Source organism: Salmo trutta, chromosome 5, assembly GCF_901001165.1.
Source record: "Salmo trutta chromosome 5, fSalTru1.1, whole genome shotgun sequence".
Classification (NCBI taxonomy): domain Eukaryota; kingdom Metazoa; phylum Chordata; class Actinopteri; order Salmoniformes; family Salmonidae; genus Salmo; species Salmo trutta.
Genome location: NC_042961.1, coordinates 37,637,466 through 37,663,880, shown reverse-complemented (window position 1 = coordinate 37,663,880; position 26,415 = coordinate 37,637,466). Strand labels below are relative to the sequence as shown.

Below are 26,415 nucleotides of genomic sequence, written 5' to 3'. Positions count from 1 at the left end.
TGCTTAGGCAGAGAGCTTGTAGTAAGGACGACTGGCTACTATTCTGAACTGTGTGTGGTGAGCTTTCTGGCGCCCAGAGCAGGGTGCCAAATATGGTAAAGGAGGAGAAGTCCAGTAGTTACATGACTCTGGTTTACAGAGTAGCCCTCTACAAGATTGTTACTGGACTCTTCATCAATCATCTCCCTGACCAGCTTTCTCTGATCAAGCCATGATGAACTGTCCTTCTCCATATTTGGAGGATGCAGGCACTCAGACTTGGCCTGTATTGGTTGACCTAGCCAACTATAGCTAGGCTACTCATGATAATGGATTGCTTACTTGTTTTTAGCTTTTAAGCACTTTGTGATTCTTATGAAAACCGCTTTCGAAATTGAATACATTTATTATAATGCCGAAAAAGGATACTGATTATGGAAATAGAGAAACCAGTTATGGACCATATACAATCTTGTTGAAAGTTGGCTTTACAGAGAATGTTTCAAGATGAGGTTCATGTTTTACAGAAACGTTTCCTCAAAATGTTATGGATGTTACATTGTCTGTCCCAGTCAACCCCCTATCTTTACAAGATCGTAGAACATACAAACAAAACTCAAGACACTTCAATTTGGTCTGTATTGCTTTAACATTTCATCTTCATAACTAACACTGGGGGATAGCTGTGAGTGGAAGAACAAGCTCTGTGAACCCTGTCTAAAAGCCATAAAATATGATTGAGACTTGGCCTCCTTACTCTGTAATGGGTAAAATGCATGAAATTTCCTACTCAAGTCTCTCGTTGATGTCAGGTGAGGTGTGTGTTGGTTGCTTGCAAAGTATAATTATGAACGTGGTTTAATTTGGAAATGACTAACTTCTACATGCTGAGATTGACCTTCCCACGGAATTGAACATACAGTATATAAAAAGGAAAGGAAATTAGAATGTCATTTTAATAACTCTAATAAATGTTTGTTATACATAGGCATAGCAATCATACTGAATCAGTTGCCAAACTACACAACAACACCAGTGACAACAAAGGAAGGTCAACTTTGCAAGCAACCAACACACACATCACCTGACATCAACGAGAGTTCCATTCACTCTCTAAAGAAACCTCTTTCTTTCTTTCCATTCATCCTGTCGCCCAATCACCCAGAATGATTTGGGTGTTGCGAGAACTTATTGATTTTCCTGTGAAGTCAGAGACTGCGTGCCAACAGGCGACCTCTACACACAGGAAGTTTTCCTCATAAACAACATGTCCTCATAAACCCACTAACAGACCATCTTATTTTACTCCGCGTTTAACACCTTTCCCAACCAGCACCCCAGAACGAGACTTGTCTGGTTTTTGTCTGAAGGACTTAATACATTCAAATGTTTTCATATGCAGAAGATTCTTTTCAGAAGTGCAGATTTTAGTGCAGGTGTTTTGCATAGTTTCATATTCACAGCAGAACTGCTTTTGTAGTAACAAAGTGACAGGACTTCAGAGGAATAGAAATGAACGTGGGATACGTTTTGTTGATGGTTTACTTTGAAACAAGCTGGTGCCTTCATGGTTGTGTGTGTGCGTGCGTGAGAGAGTGTGTGTGTGTGAGAGAGAGTGAGCGGGAGACCTCTGCCATTGTTGAGGTTTTACAAGGTAAGCCACATCCTGACAACTGGTTTCCAGGGTCTATTTTTAGCTCACAGTGCTCTAATTTTACCCCCTTTTGGGTCGTATTCTGACGGGTGTTTCTATTTAGTGTGTGTTCCCTGAACGCAGTGTCACCATGGGTCACTTCATTTCCTGTCACATGTCCCCATTGTAGCAGTACAACAGTCACACACACATTGAGAATGATGCAAGACACACAAGCTGAGAATATGACAACTGAGAGGAAGGTAATGGGATTTTGTGTTTTGTTTTTCTGAAATCACAGCAGGTGGCCAACCCAGAGAGATGTCAGAGTCTGAAGGTTCCATTGTTCTATTCAGAACACTTTTCAAAAATGTTGCTCAACTAAAACAAAATAGTAGTATAAAAAATCCTACGGGGGGCTTTGTAATACTTTGTACAGTGATAACTTCCCTCTGGGTGACAACATGGCATATCTTTGTAGAAATGGAAGTGCTGTGAGGAGAAGTGGTAAGTAGTGATGGGGGAAAGAATGACAAATCAAAAACAGGTTTTTAGAAATGTTTGCAAATTGATTAAACATAAACTGATATCACATTTAAGTATTCAGACCCTTTACTCAGTACTTTGTTGAAGCACCTTTGGCAGCGATTACAGCCTCGCGTCGTCTTGGGTATGACGCTACAAGCTTAGGAAACCTGTATTTGGAGAGTTTCTCCCATTCTTCTTTGCAGATCCTCTCAAGCTCTGTCAGGTTGGATGGGGAGCGTCGCTGCACAGCTATTTTCAGGTCTCTCCAGAGATGTTCGATTGGGTTCAAGTCCGGGCTCTGGCTGGGCCACTCAAGGACATTCAGAGACTAGTCCCGAAGCCACTTCTGCGTTGTCTTTGCTGTGTGCTTAGGGTTGTTGTCTTATTGGAAGGTGAACCTTCACCCCTGTCTGAGGTCCTGAGCGCTCTGGAGAAGGCTTTCATCAAGAACCTCTCTGTACTTTGCTCTGTTCATCTTTTCCTCGATCCTGACTAGTCTCCCAGTCGCTGAAAAACATCCCCACAGCATGATGCCGCCACCACCATGTTTCACCGTAGGGATGGTGCCAGGTTTCCTCCAGATGTGACACTTGGCATTCAGGCCAAAGAGTTCAATCTTGGTTTCATCACACCAGAGAATCTTGTTTCTCATGGTCTGAGAGTCTTTAGGTGCCTTTTGGCAAGCTCCAAGCGGGCTGTCATGTGCCTTTTACTGAGAAGTGGCTTCCTTCTGGCCTCTCTACCATAAAGGCCTGATTGGTGGAGTGCTGTAGAGATGGTTGTCCATCTGGACGTTTCCTCCATCTCCACAGAGGAACTCTAGAGCTCTGTCAGCGTGACCATCAGGTTCTTGGTCATCTCCCTGACCAAGGCCCTTCTCCCCAGATTGCTCAGTTTGGCTGTGTGGCCCGCTCTAAGAAGAGTCTTGATGGTTCCAAACTTCTTCCATTTAAGATTGATGGAGGCCACTGTGTTCTTGGGTAATGATGCAGAAATTTTTTGACCTTTCCGCAGAGCTGTGCCTAGCTCTGTCTCAGAGCTTTACGGACAATTCCTTTGACCTCATGGCTTGGTCTTTGCACTGACATGCACTGTCAACTGTAGACAGGTGTGTGCCTTTCCAAATCATGTCCAATCAATTGAATTTACCACAGGTAGACTCCAATCAAGTTGTAGAAACACCTCAAGGATGATCAATGGAAACTGGGGGGTCTGAACACTTATGTAAATATTATTATATATATTTTTTTGTAATACATTTGCAAAAATTTCTAAACCTGTTTTCTCTTTGTGGGGTACTGTGTTTAGATTGCTAAGGATATTTATACATCCATTTTAGAATAAGGATGTAAAATGTGATAAACTTCAAGGGGTCTGAATACATTCCGAAGGCACTTTAGAATCGTGATAACTGTGAGACTCGCAATACATAACATATCGGCCCCTAAGATAATAATGTATTGTAAGGTTCCTGGCAATTCCCAGCCCTTTTACCAAGTTGTTTGTGTCAGTCACCCAAGTCATGTGTGTTACTTGGTCATTTTTCAAGTCATCACAAGTAATTTCTGTTTTTTATTTAATTTTTATTTAACCGTTATTTAACTAGGCAAGTAAATAAGGTATTTCTGTTTTTTATTTGTAATACATTTTCAAACATTTCTAAAAACCTGTTGTAAAGAAGAACAAATTCTTATTTACAATGACTACCTACCAAAAGGAAAAATGCCTCCTGCGGGGACAGGGGCTTGGATTAAAAATAGAAAAATAAAATAAAAATATAGGACAAAACACACATCATGACAAGAGAGACAACACTACATAAAGTCTGTTACCAAGTCATTTCTGTTACCAAGTCATTTCTGTTACCTGGTCATTTCCGTTATCAAGTTATTTCTGCCTACACGAAGGAATACTATCAGAAACATTCTTAAGGTGGGAATGCTTTGTGGCTTTTGGGTTGAATTGAACTGGTCCTTAACCTCATAAACAACCCCATAAACTCATGGTAAAACATTTGCAAGCCATTAATCATTTTAGGAAGCTAGTGGGGAGAAAAAAAGAGCGAGAGAATGAGAATATGGTAGGCCTTTCTCAGTGTGTTTGACAGTAAGACCTGACCTGCTCTGCCCTGTGCCCTCTCGTAATCAATAGTTTAATGGCCTGATGCACCCATTTTTTTGTTACGATGAAGTACTTTACTAGCTCGGTTTCCATCCAATTGGCGACAGATTTTCATGCGAATATTCCCACCAGTGCGTGATGACGTAGAGCACACAAAATGTACTTTTTCGCATATGTTGTCACGTACAGAATTAAAAATCAAAAGTTCAATGATAATATACATTTCAATGTGTTTCCATCGCATTTTCAACTGTACGGATAGTTTTGTCACAAAAACTGTTGCGTTAAATAGCAAATGTGCCTAATCTGGTTTTGGCATGGGCTCTAGCCAACAGTTTGTTGATAGAGTGCGGCTAGGCTGTGTTGGTAGGCTACTCTACATAATGAGATTATTAAGAGTGAGAATAATTGTATTTGTCAAACGGCAGTCAAGCATCAATCGTCATGTCACCAGAATAAGACCCTCGATATTTATTGGAAAGGAGCATCAAGATCAATGTGCTCTTTCACCACCCTGTGAAGTTCATCATAAGTTATTTCATCTGTAGCCTAATAAACTGCATTATTTCCCACGTCGTAGTGGGAGGACCACACACACCATATCATCGCGTGACTCCAAGTTTACTTCGATAGGATGGTTATTATATCAATATTTGACCATTAAGGCGTTTCCACTGGATTTCTCGCATAATACATTTTATGACACAAAAAGATCCCAACATGTCGAAAAACAATCTGTCGGCATTTATAAAATTGTACCAAACCGCTGTTGTGATTTTTGTTTTGTATTGTATGACTTTACTCACATAAAAACTGTAGGTGGAAACTTAGTTGCTGTAATAGTTTTCCATTAAAATGGGCCAAAATAGCTTTTTAGCCCCCCCAAAAAAATATTTCTCAAGCAATAATTTTTCTAGGACTATCTGGGAGTGGTCTGAGTGGGGATGGGAAAACTGAAAACTAGAGCTTTTTGGCAGAGAGGTTTGGAACTCTCTTTGTTATTGGTCTATTAACCAATTTACCGCTTGGTGATGTCACCAGGCAAACTGAAACCATGCAAACCTGTTGATTAGAAAGTCCTGTGTAAATTGTATTTTCAACCAGCAACAATCAGGAAATAACACTGATCAAATGTTTTCACGCTTTTACCTAGTGGTGAGGGAGTTGGATTTGAGACCAGAGCAATGGTTGTTGTCACACTATCACATAGATGGTATGTAAATGTGGAAATATGTAAATTGCTGCGAGGGAGGACGCCTGCTAAGCAAATAGTTTGTATAACCTTTGTAAAAACACAATTTAGTTAGGCTTAGTCTTAAATGTTTTTGTCTGCATGACAAGTTGCATGGAAAGTTGCATTTGGTTAATTCTGTGATTTTAGATACATTATTTTGATGATAATGTCAATGATTTACTGAAAGTATTACTTATGTATCCTAGTGTGTTCATGACATACAGTGTATACGGTATGGAACACTCAACAGAAGTTTTTTCCAATCAAGTCTCTTTTCCAGTTAAAAAGTTTCTGTCTAATCACACACTCTTGCCAATAATAGTTTTGCCAAGTATTGTGGACTTTCTCCCCAGTGGACTCAGCCTGGGCTGTGGTCCAATTAAAATTCTCCATTAGCTGCCACATTGCCAAGCACCAACACTATAGCTAACTAAGGTGTCTAGTTTCAGTAACAAGATCCTACATCAAAAACAGAAAACCCCTACGCAAGCCAGTCTGTTACTAATGATTTGACTGAGAGTGACTGGTAGATATTGTTTGACGTCTTGGCTGGATAGATGGATGGACCTAATTGTTGTGTTGATTCAGTGTTTTATTAACATAATCCATCATGCTTGTTTGATGCTTACCATAGTGGTTTGGTCAGTTGGGCACTGTTTCAAACCTTGATCTGTGTGTGTGTGTGTGTGTGTGTGTGTGTGTGTGTGTGTGTGTGTGTGTGTGTGTGTGTGTGTGTGTGTGTGTGTGTTTATTGTTCAAAAGCTAATGCCTTACTCATTGTGTAGAGTGGAATGTGGTTCTAAGAAAGATTGTCTCATTCTATATCCCAGCTGGTTTGTCACTCTCTCCTGAGTGTAGGGGCTGTGAACATAGAGTAGAGTCCATGTGTACACTACATTGTCAACTGTATGTATGTTTTCAGCCGTGCATGTCTACAGTCGTGGCCAAAAGTTTTGAGAATGACATAAATATTAATTTTCACAAAGTCTGCTGCCTCAGTTTGTATGATGGCAATTTGTATATACTCCAGAATGTTATGAAGAGTGATCAGATGAATTGCAATTAATTGCAAAGTACCTCTTTGCCATGCAAATGAACTGAATCCCCCAAAAAACATTTCCACTGCATTTCAGCTTTGCCACAAAAGGACCAGCTGACATCATGTCAGTGATTCTCTCGTTAACACAGGTGTGAGTGTTGACGAGGACAAGGCTGGAGATCACTCTGTCATGCTGATTGAGTTTGAATAACAGACTGGAAGCTTCAAAAGGAGGGTGGTGCTTGGAATCATTGTTCTCCCTCTGTCAAACATGGTTACCTGCAAGGAAACACGTGCCGTCATCATTGCTTTGCACAAAAAGGGCTTCACAGGCAAGGATATTGCTGCCAGTAAGATTGCACCTAAATCAACCATTTATCGGATCATCAAGAACTTCAAGGAGAGCGGTTTAATTGTTGTGAAGAAGGCCCAAGAAAGTCCAGCAAGCGCCAGGACCGTCTCCTAAAGTTGATTCAGCTGCGGGATTGGGGCACCACTAGTACAGAGCTTGCTCAGGAATGGCAGCAGGCAGGTGTACAGTGAGGCGAAGACTTTTGTATGATGGCCTGGTGTCAAGAAGGGCAGCAAAGAAGCCACTTCTCTCCAGGAAAAACATCTGGGACAGACTGATATTCTGCAAAAGGTACAGGGATTGGAATGCTGGAGAAGACAAGGTGAGCGCTACCATCAGTCCTGTGTCATGCCAACAGTAAAGCATCCTGAGACCATTCATGTGTGGGGTTGCTTCTCAGCCAAGGGAGTGGGCTCACTCACAATTTTGCCTAAGAACACAGCCATGAATAAAGAATGGTACCAACACATCCTCCGAGAGCAACTTCTCCCAACCACCCAGGAACAGTTTGGTGACGAACAATGCCTTTTCCAGCATGTTGGGGCACCTTGCCATAAGGCAAAAGTGATAACTAAGTGGCTCGGGGCACAAAACATTGATATTTTGGGTCCATGGTCAGGAAACTCCCCAGACTTTAATCCCATTGAGAACTTGTGGTCAATCCTCAAGAGGCTGGTGGACAAACAAAAACCCACATTCTGACAAACTCCAAGAATTGATTATGCAAGAATGGGCTGCCATCAGTCAGGATGTGGCCCAGAAGTTAATTGACAGCCTACCAGGGCGGATTGCAGAGGTCTTGAAAAAGAAGGGTCAACACTGCAAATATTGACTCATTGCAACAACTTCATGTAATTGTCAATAAAAGCCTTTGACACTTATGCTTGTAATTATACTTCAGTATTCCATAGTAACATCCGACAAAAATATCTAAAGACACTGAAGCAGCAAACTTTGTGTAAATGTAATATTTGTGTCATTCTCAAAACTTTTGGCCACGACTATACTCAGTCTTGCATAGTGTGTGTGTGTGCACGTTTTTGTGTGTTTATAGCCTATGCGTAGGCATGCTTTCTTGAGTATGTGTGTTCCATTAGAGTGTGTGTGTCGCTTGCACAGACAGATTGGCACGGACCTAGCCTCACACTGTCCTTTTGAAAGGGAAACACGGTTCTGATAGACTCATTTGCTGGGGGATTCTCTGGCGCAGAAATGAAAACAGTGTGGCATCTTGGCACGTGAGTGGAATAGCAATGGCATACCAGACAGTAAAATGGTGACATCATTAAGGGATTATAGATTTCACCTGGATTCACCTGGTCAGTCTGTCATGGAAAGAGCATGTCATGTTTTGTTCACATAATTTATCATTTACAGTGTACATCTGTCAATGTCTTGCCAAATGGATGTTTATAAATGTGATTAATACACACGGCTCCACGCCAGCGACCTTTAACTTGAGTGACCTTTAATATTTGACCTTTGAACTCTCTCTCTCTTCCTTCAGACCCCTGTCTGACGGTGATGCCGCCATGCATGGGCGATGCAGACCGTTTCAGCCTGGAGGCCCTCCGGGTCATCCACAAACAGCTGGACGATGACAATGACGGCGGGATTGAGGTCAACGAGAGTGTAGAGGTGAGTAATACTAATACAGCATTAGTCTATGTATGCGTAATGATCTGGTCATGTCTGTTACCTGGTCATTTTTGTTACCAAGTTGTTTGTGTCACCAAATCATGTGTGTAACTTGTTCATTTTTCAAGTCATCACTGTTATCTGGTCATCACTGTTACCTGGTCATCACTGTTACCTGGTCATTTCTGTTACAATGTTATTTCTGTTTCTGCATTCTTAAGGTGGAATGCTTTGTGGCTTTTGGGTTGAATTGCACTGGGCCTTAGCCTCATAAGCAACCCCATAAACTCATGGTAAAATGTTTGCAAGTCAATAATCAGCTTAGGAAGCTAGATAGTGGAGAGAAGAGAAGGGAGGGAAAGAGAATAAGAAAAAGAGAATGAGAATATGGTAGGCCTTTCTCAGTGTGTTTGACAGTAAGACCTGACCTGCTCTGACCTGTGCCCTCTCATAATCAATTTAGTTTAAATGCCCGATGTAGCCATTTTAAATCAGTATAAAATAATTTATTGGTTACAATTAAGTACCTTACTAGCTAGGTTTCCATCCAATTGGCGACAGATTATCATGTGAATATTCCGACTTTTAAATGGTGATAGTTTCATCAGATGGGCCTTTAATATAAAAACACTAAGGGCTTTGGTCAGATTCTCTCTGTGTGTGTGTCTGTGTGTGTGCCAGGAGTAATTTTTAACTCGTAGAGCTGCAGTGGTGTGAGAAACTGTTATACCTTGGCCCGGGGGGGGGGGGGGGGGGGCGTCTCAGAAGAGCAGGGGGGCGGCCATTTATGGACCCTTTTAAGGCCCCGAAGAGCAGAGGTGTTGGAGCTGGCCCCATCCGAGGAGGTGTGTGTGTGTGTGAGAGAGAATCAGAGTATGCGTGTACGTACATACATTTATGTGTGCTTGCGTGTATATGTACACATACATTTATTGTGTGTGTGTGTACACATTTGTGTTTGTGTCCATGCATGTGTGTGACGGGGGATGACGAAGCAAGGTTCTGACCTTCGACTTTATAAGGGCTTATTGGCTTATTTCACTGTAGAGACTCTAGCCCTGCTCATTATACCTTATCCAACCTCTCAGTTCCACCACCCACACATGCGATGACATCACCTGGTTTCAATGATGTTTCAAGAGACAATATCTCTCTCATCATCACTCAATGCCTAGGTTTACCTCCACTGTATTCGCATCCTACCATACCTTTGTCTGTACATTATACCTTGAAGCTATTTTATCACCCCCAGAAACCTGCTCCTTTTACTCTCTTTACTCTCTGAAGTCCTAGACGACCAATTCTCATAGCTTTTAGCAGTACCCTTATCCTACTCCTCCTCAGCTCCTCTGGTGATGTAGAGGTGAATCCAGGCCCTGCAGTGCCTATCTCCAGTCCTATTCCTCAGGCGCTCTCTTTTCATGACTTCTGTAACCGTAATAGCCTTGGTTTCATGCATGTTAACATTAGAAGCCTCCTCCCTAAGTTTGTTTTATTCACTGCTTTAGCACACTCTGCCAACCCGGATGTCCTAGCCGTGTCTGAATCCTGGCTTAGGAAGTCCACCAAAAACTCTGAAATCTTCATCCCTAACTACAACATTTTCAGACAAGATAGAACGGCCAAAGGGGGCGGTGTTGCAATCTACTGCAGAGATAGCCTGCAGAGTTCTGTCCTACTATCCAGGTCTGTACCCAAACAATTTGAACTTCTACTTTTAAAAATCCACCTCTCTAAAAACAAGTCTCTTACCGTTGCCGCCTGCTATAGACCACCCTCTGCCCCCAGCTGTGCTCTGGACACCATATGTGAAGTGATTGCCCCCCATCTATCTTCAGAGCTCGTGCTGCAAGGTGACCCAAACTGGAACATGCTTAACACCCCGGCCACCCTACAATCTAAGCTTGATGCCCTCAATCTCACACAAATTATCAATGAACCTACCAGGTACCACCCCAAAGCCGTAAACACGGGCACCCTCATAGATATCATCCTAACCAACTTGCCCTCTAAATACACCTCTGCTGTTTTCAACCAAGATCTCATTGCCTGCATTCAAACGACCTCCACTCATCACTGTCAAACGCTCCCTAAAACACTTCAGCGAGCAGGTCTTTCTAATCGACCTGGCCCGGGTATCCTGGAAGGATATTGACCTCATCCCTTCAGTAGAGGATGCCTGGTTATTTTTTTTAAATGCCTTCCTCACCATCTTAAATAAGCATGCCCCATTCAAGAAATTTAGAACCAGGAACAGATATAGCCCTTCTATCCAAATCTACTAATTATATGCATATTCTCGTTTCTCGGCAAGAGTAGTAACCAGTTTAAATCGGGTACGTTTTTTATCCGGCTGTGCAAATACTGCCCCCTAGCCCCAACAGGTTAACCAACACAAAAACATCCTGTGGCGTTCTGCATTAGCATCGAACAGCCCCCGTGATATGCAACTTTTCAGGGAAGTTAGAAACCAATATACACAGGCAGTTAGAAAAGCAAAGGCTAGCTTTTTCAAGCAGAAATGTACTTCCTGCAACAAACTCAAAAAATGTTCTGGGACACTGTAAAGTCCTTGGAGAATAAGAGCACCTCCTCCCAGCTGCCCACTGCACTGAGGGTTGTAAACTCTGTCACCACCGATAAATCCACTATAATTTAGAATTTCAGTTAGCATTTTTCTACGGCTGGCCATGCTTTCCACCTGGCTACCCCTACCCCGGTCAACAGCACTGCACCCCCCACAGCAACTCGCCCAAGCCTTCCCCATTTCTCCTTCTCCCAAATCCAGTCAGCTGATGTTCTGAGAGAGCTGCAAAATCTGGACCCCTACAAATCAGCCGGGCTAGACAATCTGGACCCTTTCTTTCTAAAATTATCTGCCAAAATTGTTGCAACCCCTATTACTAGCCTGTTCAACCTCTCTTTCGTATCGTCTGAGATTCCCAAAGATTGGAAAGCAGCTGCGGTCACCCCCCTCTTCAAAGGGGGGGACACTCTTGACCCAAACTGCTACAGACCTATATCTATCCTACCCTGCCTTTCTAAAGTCTTTGAAAGCCAAGTCAACAAACAGATTACCGACCATTTCGAATCCCACCGCACCTTCTCCGCTATGCAATCTGGTTTCAGAGCTGGTCATGGGTACACCTCAGCCACACTCAAGGTCCTAAATGATATCTTAACCACCATTGATAAAAAAACAATACTATGCAGTCGTATTCATTGACCTGGCCAAGGCTTTCGACTCTGTCAATCACCACATCCTCATCGGCAGACTCAATAGCCTTGGTTTCTCAAATGATTGCCTCGCCTGGTTCACCAACTACTTCTCTGATAGAGTTCAGTGTGTCAAATCGGAGGGCCTGTTGTCCAGGCCTCTGGCAGTCTCTATGGGGGTGCCACAGGGTTCAATTCTTGGGCCGACTCTTTTCTCTGTATACATCAATGATGTCGCTCTTGCTGCTGGTGAGTCTCTGATCCACCTCTACGCAGACGACACCATTCTGTATACTTCTGGCCCTTCTTTGGACACTGTGTTAACTACCCTCCAGACGAGCTTCAATGCCATACAACTCTCCTTCTGTGGCCTCCAACTGCTCTTAAATACAAGTAAAACTAAATGCATGCTCTTCAACCGATCGCTGGCTGCACCTGCCCGCCCGTCCAGCATCACTACGATTCTGACTTAGAATATGTGGACAACTACACATACCTAGGTGTCTGGTTAGACTGTAAACTCTCCTTCTAGACTCACATCAAACATCTCCAATCCAAAGTTAAATCTAGAATTGGCTTCCTGTTTCGCAACAAAGCATCTTTCACTCATGCTGCCTAACACCCTCGTAAAACTGACCATCCTACCGATCCTCGACTTCGGCGACGTCATTTACAAAATAGCCTCCAACACCCTACTCAATCAATTGGATGCAGTCTATCACAGTGCCATCCATTTTGTCACCAAAGCCCCATATGCTACCCACCACTGCGACCTGTACGCTCTTGTTGGCTGGCCCTTGCTTCATACTCGTTGCCAAACCCACTGGCTTCAGGTCATCTACAAGACCCTGCTAGGTAAAGTTCCCCCTTATCTCAGTTCACTGGTCACCATAGCAGCACGCGCTCCAGCAGGTATATTTCTCTGGTCACCCCCAAAGCCAATTCCTCCTTCAGCCGCCTCTCCTTCCAGTTCTCTGCTGCTAATGACTGGAAGGAACTACAGAAATCTCTAAAACTGGAAACATTTATCTCCCTCACTAGCTTTAAGCACTAGCTGTCAGAGCAGCTCACAGATTACTGCACCTGCACATAGCCCATCTATAATTTAGCCCAAACAACTACCTCTTCCCCTACTGTATTTATTTATTTATTTTGCTCTTTTGCACCCCATTATTTCTATTTCTACTTTGCACTTTCTTCCACTGCAAATCTACCATTCCAGTGTTTTACTTGCTATATTGTATTTACTTCGCCACCATGGCCTTTTTTGCCTTTACCTCCCTTATCTCACCTCATTTGCTCACTTTGTTTATAGACTTATTTTTCTACTATATTATTGACTGTAGGTTTGTTTTACTCCATGTGTAACCCTGTGTTGTTGTATGTTTCAAACTGCTTTGCTGTATCTTGGCCAGGTCGCAATTGTAAATGAGAACTTGTTCTCAACTTGCCTACCTGGTTAAATAAAGGTGAAATAAAATAAATAAATAAAAAAGGGCAAAGAGAAGCTACAAAAAACCCTGCGTTGTTTTTGGCGGCGGGGGTCACCAGAATGATTTAGGAGCTTTTCTCTTCTGGAGTGCAAGAAGGCAAAGCGTTGCCCATTTTGCCAAGCCTTGAGCTGTCCTTAGATCAGATTTGAAGCCCTTAAGAGGACTGTTGTAGCTGATCCTAGATCAGAACCCAGGAGAAACTTGACCCTGGAGTATGTGACTCTTCCCTGGGACATTGTTGCATGCATATTGGATTTACACGCTCAAGCCCACATGACTGTCCCTGCTCTTTTCTCTTCTATCATGCTGTATCAAGAGCATAACAGTCTTTGAAAGTCCATGCAATTATATAGACCTTTCCCAGAACTTGTTTAGCAAAATTTGTTTGCTTCTTTCATTATTGAAGAAATTAAATGATTAAATGCCTTAATCATTATTTAATGCCATTTGGGGGTTTGTCAGGAAAGTGTTCCATTTTTTTAATGGAACAAGTTTATGTTTTTGATTAAATTGAGTCTGTTTTTAATTAAGTGTTACGAGAATAGTCCATGTGTGACCTCAGAGTTAAACCTCTTTATGACTCATTGGTTACTGTCATGACTGTAACCTCCATCCCTCTTCCTGGCAGTGGTGAGGTAACAGGGGTGACAGTGACGGGGGTGAGGATGGTGGCAGGTGAGATGAGGGTTGGGGAAAGGAGGTCAGTTTGGGGACGTCCTCACCCCCTGTAACCCACATCTGGCCCAGGAAACCTTAAAACCCCCAAAACCCTCTCACCTCCCAACACCACAATGTGACAGCATTTTCTCTCTACTTCTTTATACACACAAACAATTTTCCCACCGCTGAATACCCCCCCCCCCTCCAGTAGGGCTACTGTCTACAACTGCCTGTTTGACTGAGGAAGAGTTGGGCCTCAGTCAGCAAAGTTGTATTCAGGTAGATTCACAATTTTATTGACTTGGATTATTTTTGTCATTTTGCGCGCACTCTCAGACACAAACACACACATGCGCAAGCACACAAATGCACACACAGTGGGGCATAATTTATTGAAGGAAGGACAGCTTGGCGAGAAGCTGACTTGTAGCATTGATCACAACTAGTGGATCCGTGGCTAGACATTCAGACCTCCGAAAAACACACACACCGCTAACAACCTGCCCCCACCCCACTCGCTCCCCCCCTGCCTCACCCAGTTCTTCAACACACCCTCAGACAGGGTCTAAAAAGCCCCCCCTCATCTTTGCCTTCAAGGTGTTTTGGAAAGTAACTCACCCATTTCACCTACAATAAGAACAGAGTTGCTAAGCTATGGTGTCTGTGTGTGTAAAACTTAATAAACAGACAAGGTCTTAAGAATAGAGTATAACATGACAATATAAAGCAAAAAATACAGTTTTAATGAACATCATATATATGGGCTTGGATTACCACGTCATGTCTTCAGTTCTTCAGTGGGGTTTACACCTTCTCACCCACAACTCCCTTTGCATATGGTGGATTAGAATATGGAGAGAAGGAGGGGAGGCGGAGGTGTTTAGTAGTATGCTGAGGCCTGTTGCAGAGGTGAGGTCGGTCGGTCGCCAGGGACGGCAGCTGCGCTGCACTCATTGGCTGAGGCTCTTCCGTCTACTAAAGAGACACTTTACAAGATCAGGTTCCATATCTTTGAAATAGCAAGAACAGAATTCACGTCACACTGGAAAGGGGCGGTGTGCATGCGTGTGTGCGTGCCTTGAAAGGTTCTAGAAGATTGACAGTATTTAAGTGTCCCAGTAGATAGGCTACTGGTGAAGTGAGAGAAGCGCTCCCTGACCCAAAGACAGTCCAAACATTTTACCCCCATCAGTTGGAATCAGATCCGAAAGTCCAGGCGATGTCTTCTTTGAGACCACTGCAGATCTCTGTGTGTGCGCTGGCATGTGTATGCAATGCGTGCTGGTGTTTGTGTGTGTAAGGCCATATCCCTTTGAAGAAATGTCTCTCATTATCTGGAGATGTCTGACCACAAGTAATTGAACACAAGACACAGATAGTCAGTGACCCTTCAAGCAAACCATATATATATATATATATATATATATATATATATATATATATATATACACACAGTGAGGGAAAAAAGTATTTGATCCCCTGCTGATTTTGTACGTTTGCCCACTGACAAAGAAATGATCAGTCTATAATTTTAATGGTAGGTTTATTTGAACAGTGAGAGACAGAATAACAACAACAAAAAATCCAGAAAAACGCATGTCAAAAATTTTATAAATTGATTAGCATTTTAATGAGGGAAATAAGTATTTCACCCCCTCTCAATCTCAATATAAATATATTTTAGTACCAGTCAAAAGTTTTGACACACCTACTCATTCATGGGTTTTTCTTTATTTTTACTATTTTCTACATTGTGGAATAATAGTGAAGACATCAAAACTATGAAATAACACATATGGAAACATGTAGTAACCAAAAAAGTGTTATACAAATCAATCTATTTTAGATTCTTCAAAGCAGCCACCCTTTGCCTTGCTGACAGCTTTGCACACTCTTGGCATTCTCTTAACCAGCTTCATGAGGTAGTCACCTGGAAAGCTTTTCCAACAGTCTTGAAGGAGTTCCCACATATGCCAAGCACTTGTTGGGTGCTTTTCCTTCACTCTGCGTGGTCAAACTCATCCCAAACCATCTCAATTGGGTTGAGGTCAGGTGATTGCGGAGGCCAGGTCATCTGATGAAGCACCCCATCACCCTCCCTCTTGGTCAAATAGCCCTTACACAGCCTGTTGAAAAACAAATGATAGTCCCACTAAGCGCAAACCAGATGGGATAGTGTATCACTGCAGAATGCTGTGGTAGCCATGCTGGTTAAGTGTGCCTTAAATTCCCCCAAAAAATCACTGACAGTGTCACCAGGAAAGCACCATCACACCTCCTTCTCCATGTTTCACGGTGGAAACCACACATGCAGAGATCAGCCGTTCACCTAATCTGTGTCTCACGAAAACACGGTGGTTGGAACCAAAAATCTCAAATTTGGACTCATCAGACCAAAGGACAGATTTCCACCGGTCGTATGTCCATTGCTCGTGTTTCTTGGCCCAAGCAAGTCTCTTCTTCTTATTGGTGTCCTTTTAGTAGTGGTTTCTTTGCAGAAATTTGACCATGAAGGCCTGATTCACGCAGTCTCTGAACAGTAGATGAGATGTGTCTGTTACTTGAACTTTGTGAGGCATTTATTTGGGCTGCAATTTCTGAGGCTGGTAACTCTAATGAACTTATCCTCTGCAGCAGAGGTAACTCTGGGGCTTACTTTCCTGTGGCGGTCCTCATGTGAGCCAGTTTCATCATAGTGCTTGATGGTTTTTGCGACTGCACTTGAAGAAACGTTCAAAGTTCTCGATTGACTGACCTTCATGTCTTAAAGTAATGATGGACTGTCGTTTCTCTTTGCTTATTTGATCTGTTCTAGCCATAATATAGACTTGGTCTTTTACCAAATAGGGCTATTCCACCCCTACCTTGTCATAACCCAACTGATTGGCTGAAACGCATTAAGAAGGAAAGAAATTCCACAAATGAACTTTAAACAAGGCACATCTGTTAATTGAAATGCATTCCAGGTGACTTCCTCATGAAGCTGGTTGTGAGAATGCCAGAGTGTGCAAAGCTGTCATTAAGGTAAAAGGTGGCTCCTTTGAAGAATCTCACATTTAAAATATATTTGGATTTAACACCTTTTTTTTTGTTATTACATGATTTGTATGTGTAAGTTCATAGTCTTGATGTCTTCACTATCATTCTACAATGTAGAATTTAAAAAAAGAAAAACCCTTGAATGAGTAGCTGTGTTCAAACCTTTGAATTGTGTGTGTGTGTGTGTGTGTGTGTGTGTGTGTGTATATTTTCTTAATTTTTTGCCCAATTTTTTTCAATCATATCTTAATGAATGAATATATTATTTCAAAACCCATTTAGTACTCTAAGGTGTTATAGTGTAAAAAGTGGGTTTCAGTCATAATTCTGAATGACTTGGTCAAGAGCAATATTAAGATATTGGCAAACTTTTCAATTTAAAGACATGATTGAGTTTATGACAATTGGTTGTCTTCTGTCATGGTGACTGACAGACTGAACAACATGGACTGAGTCAAAAACAGAGCAAGGCAGAGAGAGACAGAAAGGGGGGGTCTGCGATCATAAAACAGATGGAGTATGTGGGAAAGAGATGAGGAGAGATGGATGGATAGAGAGAAAGAGCGTGTGATGGATGGAGCGAGAAATGGATAGAGACCGTTGTATAACAAGATTCAGTAGATACTGTATCAGTAGTGAGTTACAGTGAGTTGTTAGAAAGGGCAGGAGAGGCTCATGGGAAGACTCATTTGACCAATCTGGAATCTACCTCTGAAAACAAGCTCTTTGTGTGTGTGTATTTACCTTTCTGTCCATGTGAGATGATAATTTCCTGGTCATATGTCAGGTGACTTAGCTACCAAATTACCTATTTAAAAAAAAAAAGCCAATTGTATAACATCAATAGCAAACAAATGGAAGTTGTGCAATTGGTCAATGTGTTCGTTAACAAATAAGTGACCACTTATGACATTTATCAATGTGTTTGCGAGGAAAAACACTTCAAGTGAACTGGGTCAATAATATTGTTTGTTATAGCTCAGACACACCGATAGGATTGTCAAACGTTTGCCTGCCGACAGTACTTATCACTTCTGAACACAGTGTTGGCAGTCTCTATTTTGTGTTCACACAGCAAAGACCTTGAAGTTGTCAGCCTTGTTAAAATACTCCAAACCAGAAGTTGACAGTAGCTTTGTTTTGGCAATGCTTGTTCTCATCCCAACATTTGCTAGCTAGCTAACTAATAAGCTAGTGCACATTTTCAAAACTACTGAAAAAAAATCCTTCAAGCACAAACTCCTTAGCTAGACGTAAAAGATTTGCTCTATAATCTTTATTTCATTATGCAGCTTTGTTTTAGTTAGAACAATTCTAATGTAAATGGTGTATTAGACTGGAAAGATGTGCCCTATTTGTTTTCCTTTTTCTTGTCACTCCCCCACGTGGAGGTTCGTGCTCTCTGATTGGGTGAAAGTCATGTTGTCGGCCACTGCCGAGCATTGTGATTCTACTAGTAGAAACAGCAGGTTTGTCGGTACCAGGTCGGTACACAGCATCTATGTATTTTGTTCTAGCAAGAGAAGGAACGACTTCCTACTGTGATAACTACCTATAGGCAGTCAGATTCTCTGTGTGTTACATGATTTAGCAAACAAACGTTGAATTATGAACTTTGTCAATGTGTTTGTTTGCAACATTTTTAATGTTTGTATATGAATAGTCTTGTGCATGCACCAGGCACTTCTTAACCAACAGCCTGTGGTTAACAAGGTTAGAAAATGAGACACTGCATCAGAGTGCTAAAGGCGTCACCACAGACCTGGGTTCGATCCCAGGCTGTATCACAACCGCCCATATTCGGGAGTCCCATAGGACGGCACACCCAGCATCGTCCGGGTTAGGGGAGGGTTTGGCCTGGGGGGTTTACTTGGCTCATCACACTCTAGCGACTCCTTGTGGCGGGTTGGGCACTTGCGGCTGGCTTCCGGACGGGTGTTAAGAGCGTGGTTTGGCGGTAATGTTTCAGAGGATGCATGACTCGACCTTTGCCTCCCGAGCCCGTTGGGGAGTTGCAGTGATGAGACAAGATCGAAATTGGGGATAAAAAATGTTTGTATTATGGGCAAAAAATCTAATTGTGATTTATATATATATATTTTTTTGTACCAAATATTGTGATTTTACTTATGATTATATATCAAAACTTGGGTAAACTGTTGGAATCATAAAATTAGAATGATCATTATATTTCTATGGTTGGAATACAGTGGGCATTTGGAATGCAGTTTTGTTTGGCATGACAACGAACGAAAAAGTAATGGAGGAGATGGTTGTGACAGAGTAAATCAAATCAAATCAAAATTTATTTATATAGCCCTTCGTACATCAGCTGAAATCTCAAAGTGCTGTACAGAAACCCAGCCTAAAACCCCAAACAGCAAGCAATGCATGTGAAAGAAGCACGGTGGCTGGGAAAAACTCCCTAGGAAAAACTCCTGAGAAAGGCCAAAAACCTAGGAAGAAACCTAGAGAGGAACCAGGCTATGAGGGGTGGCCAGTCCTCTTCTGGCTGTGCCGGGTGGATATTATAACAGAACATGGTCAAGATGTTAAAATGTTCGTAAATGACCAGCATGGTCAAATAATAATAATCATAGTAATTGTCGAGGGTGCAACAAGCACGTCCGGTGAACAGGTCAGGGTTCCGTAGCCGCAGGCAGAACAGTTGAAACTGGAGCAGCAGCATGGCCAGGTGGACTGGGGACAGCAAGGAGTCATCATGCCAGGTAGTCCTGAGGCATGGTCCTAGGGCTCAGGTCCTCCGAGAGAAAGAAAGAAAGAGAGAAAGAGAGAATTAGAGAGAGCATATTTACATTCACACAGGACACCGGATAAGACAAGAGAATACTCCAGATGTAACAGACTGACCCTAGCCCCCCGACACATAAACTACTGCAGCATAAATACTGGAGGCTGAGACAGGAGGGATCAGAAGACACTGTGGCCCCATCCGATGATACCCCCGGACAGGGCCAAACAGGCAGGATATAACAGAGTAGGAACCAAAGTTTGTAGAACCCCTTTGGATTCCATGTAGAACCCTCTGTGGAAACATGAATATGTTCTTTCTTTCTTAGCACATTAAATATTGCCTTCCAGTAACTTATCTCAACACACAGCAAGACCACAAGATATAACAGCAATTAATTACATAGACAGTCCAACCCACATAACCCACACAGAGAACCACATTGAGCTATTCTTCCAAGATAACATTTATGGTTTATAACCACATTATTTAGCCTATCTCTAGCCTTTTTTTTATGGTTGATTGGCCTATAACTGGCCAATGCAAAGACGTATGTCCACATTTCTGTTTATTTTATATGTGTGTGTCAAATGTTGTGTTGGTGGTGATTATCACTATATGCAATTCCCCACTGCCTTACTGCATTAAATTAGTTTCATAGTTGCTACTATGACTATGCTTTGATCACTTGTAGCAGGCCTGTCTCTAATCGTTCATACCAGACCGGTCTCTCTGTGAACTGATTTTAGATCAGCTGTCTCTTGCAGCAATATACCTGTCTTAAAGTCATTCAAACCATATCTCTCTGCCTCTGCTCCATCTCTCTCTCTGCTTCTCTGCTCCATCTCTCTCTCTCTCTCTCTCTCTCTCTCTCTCTGACTCTCTCTGACTCTCCCCTTCTGTCTCCCCTTCTCTCTCTCCCTGTGTATGTACAAAACCCCTAAAAAGGAAGAAAATAGTGAATGGATGTGTGTTGTGGAGCTTGCCCTGTGGGCTGAGCAGGGGCTCCGTACTGTATGTATGGGGGGGGGGGGGTAGGACGATTCTAAGGGCCTGTGACTGACAGCGGCCCTAAGAAAGTATTTGAATGTTAGGTAATTTTTTTTAAATATTAAAGGATTAACCTATAACCATTAATATTTTATTTACAATGTACTAATAAAACTAACGGTTTATTTGTCTTGTTTTTGGCAAAAAGTGAACATCCAGAGAGCCTCTGTATTGCCCCCCCTCTATTTCAATGAAATGGTTCGGTCCTGCCCCCTAACCAGGCGCGAACGGTACTTGCTAGCAGTGAAATGTGAGTGAGGAGTGCCGGTGGAGCATCATGTCTCAGCTTCCTAAAGAAAAATCTGGCTTCCAAAAACGGAAAGAAAGAAAAGAATGACAGGAGAGAGAAAAGAAAGGGTGACAGTATGTTCCCAATTTTTCACAAAGGAAGGTGGGCGGGGTCCGTGAGTGGTGGAAATTAACCTGTTAGCCTAGTCCATAGTGAAATAGGCTACTTTTGCTCCCCTAACATTAGTTACTTAATATCTTCACAGAAAATTGAGTGTTTACATTTCGCTTCTCTTTTAGCCGACATTTAATCAATGCAGGCAAACTTTTAGCAAGCTATTCATACTAAATCAGTTGTCCCTGCCCCTGCCTGGTGCCAGGCCCAACAGATGCAGCTTCAGGCTCAGGAGCCCTATCCCCATAACCCTGAATCAGCCTTAATCCCAACTGAAGAAGGAGGTGAGCAGCATTGTGTTGAATGACATGTCAGTTGGCATAATTGCAGGTACTGCAATGCATTGAGGACAGGAATGTGATTCTCCAGTCAGGAAAAATCTCACTTGACACAGAGGCAGCCAATTTCAGACCCTTAAAGGAAGAGATATGCAGGTTCTTAGAGATGGATGGGAGTCTCTCCTGTCTGAGGCAACAGGATGTTGCACCTCAATTTAGCAAGGAACACAGCTGCCAGAGGAAAAGGAAGAGATCCCATGATGAGAACTCTCAAGAGGAGACAGCTCAGGACAGTGCAGCAATGGTGTTTTCCTGCTATGGACAACATCATAAGTGACTTGGACACTAGGTTCCACACCACTGCAAAAATTGTAGAATCATTTTCTGCTGTTCTGAAAGTTCGGCAGATGGGGATAAAGTCCCTTCTGTGTGGCGATCACTGATCATGAAGTATTCCAAAGATCTTACACCTGAGTTTCAAAATGAAGTAAGACACCTGAACACTGTATATGCTACCACTTTCCCCCCTAACTTGTCCCCTCTTGGTTTTCTGAATGCAAATTCTAAGATGCAGCTGCAAAGCATTTTTGGAGAAGTGTGCGTTGCTTTACGTATATTTTGCACACTGCCTGTGGCAGTTGCTGGTGGCGAGAGAGCTTCCAGTAAGCTAAAACTGATATATAAAAAAAAAAGGTCCACTATGTCCCAGGACAGGCTTTGCAGTCTTGCCATGCTGTCCATTGAAAGTCAGTTAGCTGGAAAGCTGGACTTCAAAGACTTGATCAGTGACTTTCTAGCAAGAAGGCTCGGCGCTGGGCTCTTGGTGAGTAAGGCTGAGCAATTGCCAGTGATAACTGTTAAATGGCATGGCTATGGATATTGGATCACTACACACATGATGACCACAGGCTGAGAACAAGACATATCTCAAAGTAATGGCTGGATTGACCATAACATTTGTTGTGCACAATCAAGACCCCAAGTGGAAGAAACCTATTGATTTGGTGACCTCTTGACCTTTCCTCTAGTGCCACCATCGGGCCTTTTCATTTCCATTTTGTTTTCCATTTCCACTTTTCCAGCTGCTTATTTTCTAGTTGAATGTATACTTAGTCCAAAAATCTGCTACTGATTTTATTATTTTGTTTGTTATATCATTCTACAGATGATAATGTTACTTTATTTTAATTGAAGAGGTTAATGTATATTTAAATTATATTTATTTTAAGTTAACATTAATGAATAAGAGAAATTTCCATTCAAGAATTTGACCATTAAAATTACATTTAGACTGTAAAAGATGGCCTTTAGCACATTTCTTATAGAGGGTATCAGTCTTGCATCAAATAGTGAATTCCACTGTATGCAGAATGTTGCATGCATGTCTGCACAGTGTTCTGGTCCCGTGTGGCTCAGTTGGTAGAGCATGGTGTTTGCAATGCCAGGGTTGTGGGTTCGATTCTCACAGGGGACCAGTACGGAAAAATAAAATGTATGAAATGTATGCATTCACTACTGTAAATCGCTCTGGATAAGAGCGTCTGCTAAATGACTAAAATGTAAATGTTCTATTATCACAGCTCACACACACACACAGCTCACTATCGTACAGTAAATATTGGACTACAAGAGAGTTGCAAGCCTGCAAAGGTAGAGTTATTTAAAGCTTTGAATGGGTCGATTGGGTTCTAGAGGTGTGTGGTTACAGCAATTGCGCAGGGTTGGTGTGGCCTGTGTTGGTGGGGCCCAATGTGATATCTTTTCATGGGGCCTAAAATCTCTGGCGGCGCCCCTGGGGCTGAGACTGGATCTCTGGGTCCAGACTTCTCAAACATCATTGTCACAACAACACCTGTAGCCTGACCATAGAAAGACAATGACTAGATCTCACATCACAGTGAAAGTCATGTCGGGTGTTGTTCAGGGTTCTCTGCAACGTCATAACTTCCATCCTGTATTTAGTTAATGTTAACTGCTTCAATTTGATTGAAGTCTATAACGATACAATGCTATATATAATGCATGGGATAACCAGTAATAATACCGAAATGTGTTTTCTTCTTGCAGTTTATTAGAGAAGATATGAAGCAACAGCAAACCAACAAACACAGTAACCTGCACAGAGAAGACCAACACATCACTGTAGAGGAGCTGTGGAAGGGATGGAAAACCTCTGAAGGTAGGAGATAGATGGAAGGATGGAGGGAGGGTGAGAAAGAGGAAGGGGGAAGGGAGAGAGCAAGAAATGGAGGGAAGTACTGTAGGGATTAGGATACTGGAGGGAGGTAGGGTAGAGAAATGGTAAATGGAAGGACATTGTGTAACTAACATTTTCTCCCTGTCTCTCAATTCAATTTGCTTTATTGGCATGACTTAACAATGTACATATTGCCAAAGCGTACTTGAGATTTACAATATCAACATACAGTGCCAATCAAAAGTTTGGACACAGCTACTCATTCAATGGTTTTTCTTTATTTTTACTAATTTCTACATTGCAGATTAAAAACAAATCTTCAGTATTATTCTACAATGTAGAAAATAGTTAAAATAAAGAAAAACCCTGGATGAGTATGTGTCCAAACTTTGACTGGTACTGTAATTAAAATAATAATTAATATTGTCAAAGGGACAACAGTAACAACAATAACCAAGGGTCAAAATAACCATACATTGAACAATAACAATGGCATAGAGCACGTGTGCAGGTTGGTATGGAAGGCAGAAATATAGTGCCTTGCCAACCGACAGCTCTCTGCGTCCTCCCCCAACAGGACGGGTAGCCTATTCTCATCAGAGAGGTCTCTGAAACTTTGAATAAGGGTTTCAAATTTGGGGAAATGACACTCTCTCGAGTTGTTTTATATTTTTGACATTTTGTCAGGAAATTCATCTCGCTCTCGCTTTCTCTGTAGTTCACAACTGGACGACGGATGACATAGTCCAGTGGCTTAAGGAGTCGGTGGAGCTGCCTCAGTATGAGAGGAACTTCAGAGACTTCCGGTTCAACGGAAACACTCTGCCTCGGTGAGTACATTATCACACTACATCTCAGTATACCCTCCAAATTGAGTTGTGGGTCGAGGACAACACTAACATTTTACCAAGGCAGAGACAAGTGGCCCAGATTGAGACGCATGGGTACAGCAGTGGACGCATCAATTCAGGCTACCTATTCTATTGAGCCATTTACTTTATGTTCATATTCTTATATTTTCTTATTTCTTATTGTTGTTGCGTTGTCGAGAAGGAACCTGCAGGTAAGCATTTAGTTGGCCGATGTATACCATGTGTATCCCTTACATAATAATAAAACGTGAAACGTGTACAGTAGTGGGCCTAACACTTTTAGCGTTTAACAGATGTCTCTTTACGTTAATCAAATTGTGGGTGTACTGTTATTTTGTGAGTGTACAAATGTGAGTGGGTAGCCAACAGGAGCGCCTTTTCAAAGTGATTTTCAAAGTGATTTTTGAAAACATCGACTGGTTGTGTTTATGTCACATGAAAAGGTAATACATGATAAAAGTTATATGACAAATATTTACTATGTTTACTAGGCCCATGGAGATCATACTAAATTAAAAGGAATTCTATGATTAGAACCACAAAAAAAATTGCGTGCACAATGCTACTCAGACCAATGCTGCGCACTGCTGGATATGTGAGGTAGTGCAGGTGGAATGGGAAAGAAACTACCAAACGTGACAGACACACACATACGCACAAAGGCACGCTCAAACACACGCACACACACACGTACCCACTTCGACTGACACAAAATCTCCCTACCCATGTAGTCACATTAGTGCAATTTGGTGTACTTACACCCCAGTTTTTATCATGACCCCGAAATCCGCAGGCAATTATGTTATATCAAGGTGTCACCTATTGACTAACTTGAAACCACCTGTTTAGATGTCATCAATAAGAGTTAGAGCGGTTATATTAGAAACTCTGTAGGATTGTGATTCACTGATAGCCGGACATACACTACCGTTCAAAAGTTTGGGGTCACTTAGAAATGTCCTTGTTTTCCATGAAAACATACATGAAATTAGTTGCAAAAGGAAATATAGTCAAGACGTTGACAAGGTTATAAATAATTATTTATAATAGAAAAAATAATTGTGTCCTTCAAACTTTGCTTTCGTCAAAAAATCCTCCATTTGCAGCAATTACAGCCTTGCAGACCTTTTGGTATTCTAGTTGTCAATTTGTTGAGGTAATCTGAAGAGATTTCACCCCATGCTTCCTGAAGCACCTCCCACAAGTTGGATTGTCTTGATGGGCACTTCTTACGTGCCATACGTTCAAGCTGCTCCCACAACAGCTCAATATGGTTGAGATACGGTGACTGTGCTGGCCCCTTCATTATAGACAGAATACCAGCTGACTGCTTCTTCCCTAAATAGTTATTGCATAGTTTGGAGCTGTGCTTTGGGTCATTGTCCTGTTGTAGGAGGAAATTAGCTCCAATTAAGCACCGTCCACAGGGGATGACATGGTGTTGCAAAATGGAGTGATAGCCTTCCTTCTTCAAGATCCCTTTTACCCTGTACAAATCTCCCACTTTACCGCCACCAAATAACGTCCAGACCATCACATTGCCCCCACCATGCTTGACAGATGGCGTCAAGCACTCCTCCAGCTTTAAAAAAAAAAATCTGTTTCTCACGAATGTTCTTCTTTGTGATCCGAACACCTCAAACTTAGATTTGACTGTCCATAACTTTTTTTCCAATCTTCCTCTGTCCAGTGTCTGTGTTTTGTCGCCCATATTACTCTTTTAGTTTTATTGGCCAGTCTGAGATAGGGCTTTTTCTTTGCAACTCTGCCTAGAAGGCCAGCATCCCGGAGTCGCCTCTTCACTGTTGACGTTGAGACTGGTGTTTTGCAGGTACTATTTAATGTAGCTGCCAGTTGAGGACTTGTGAGGCGTCTGTTTCTCAAACTAGACACTAATGTACTTGTCCTCTTGCTCAATTGTGCACCGGGGC

At 42.2% G+C, this 26,415-nt stretch overlaps 1 protein-coding gene across 2 annotated transcripts in view; it reads left to right on the top strand.

The window, feature by feature from the left end:
- The window catches only part of LOC115194105 (stromal interaction molecule 2-like), an 89,946-nt gene that overhangs the window by 35,413 nt on the left and 28,118 nt on the right, over window positions 1-26,415 (top strand). For both annotated transcript variants that reach the window (XM_029753483.1, XM_029753482.1), the window contains exons 2-4: window positions 8,394-8,524; window positions 23,483-23,594; window positions 24,331-24,442. In XM_029753483.1, coding sequence (XP_029609343.1) covers window positions 8,394-8,524; window positions 23,483-23,594; window positions 24,331-24,442 — 355 coding nt within the window. The remainder of the gene's footprint in view (window positions 1-8,393; window positions 8,525-23,482; window positions 23,595-24,330; window positions 24,443-26,415) is intronic.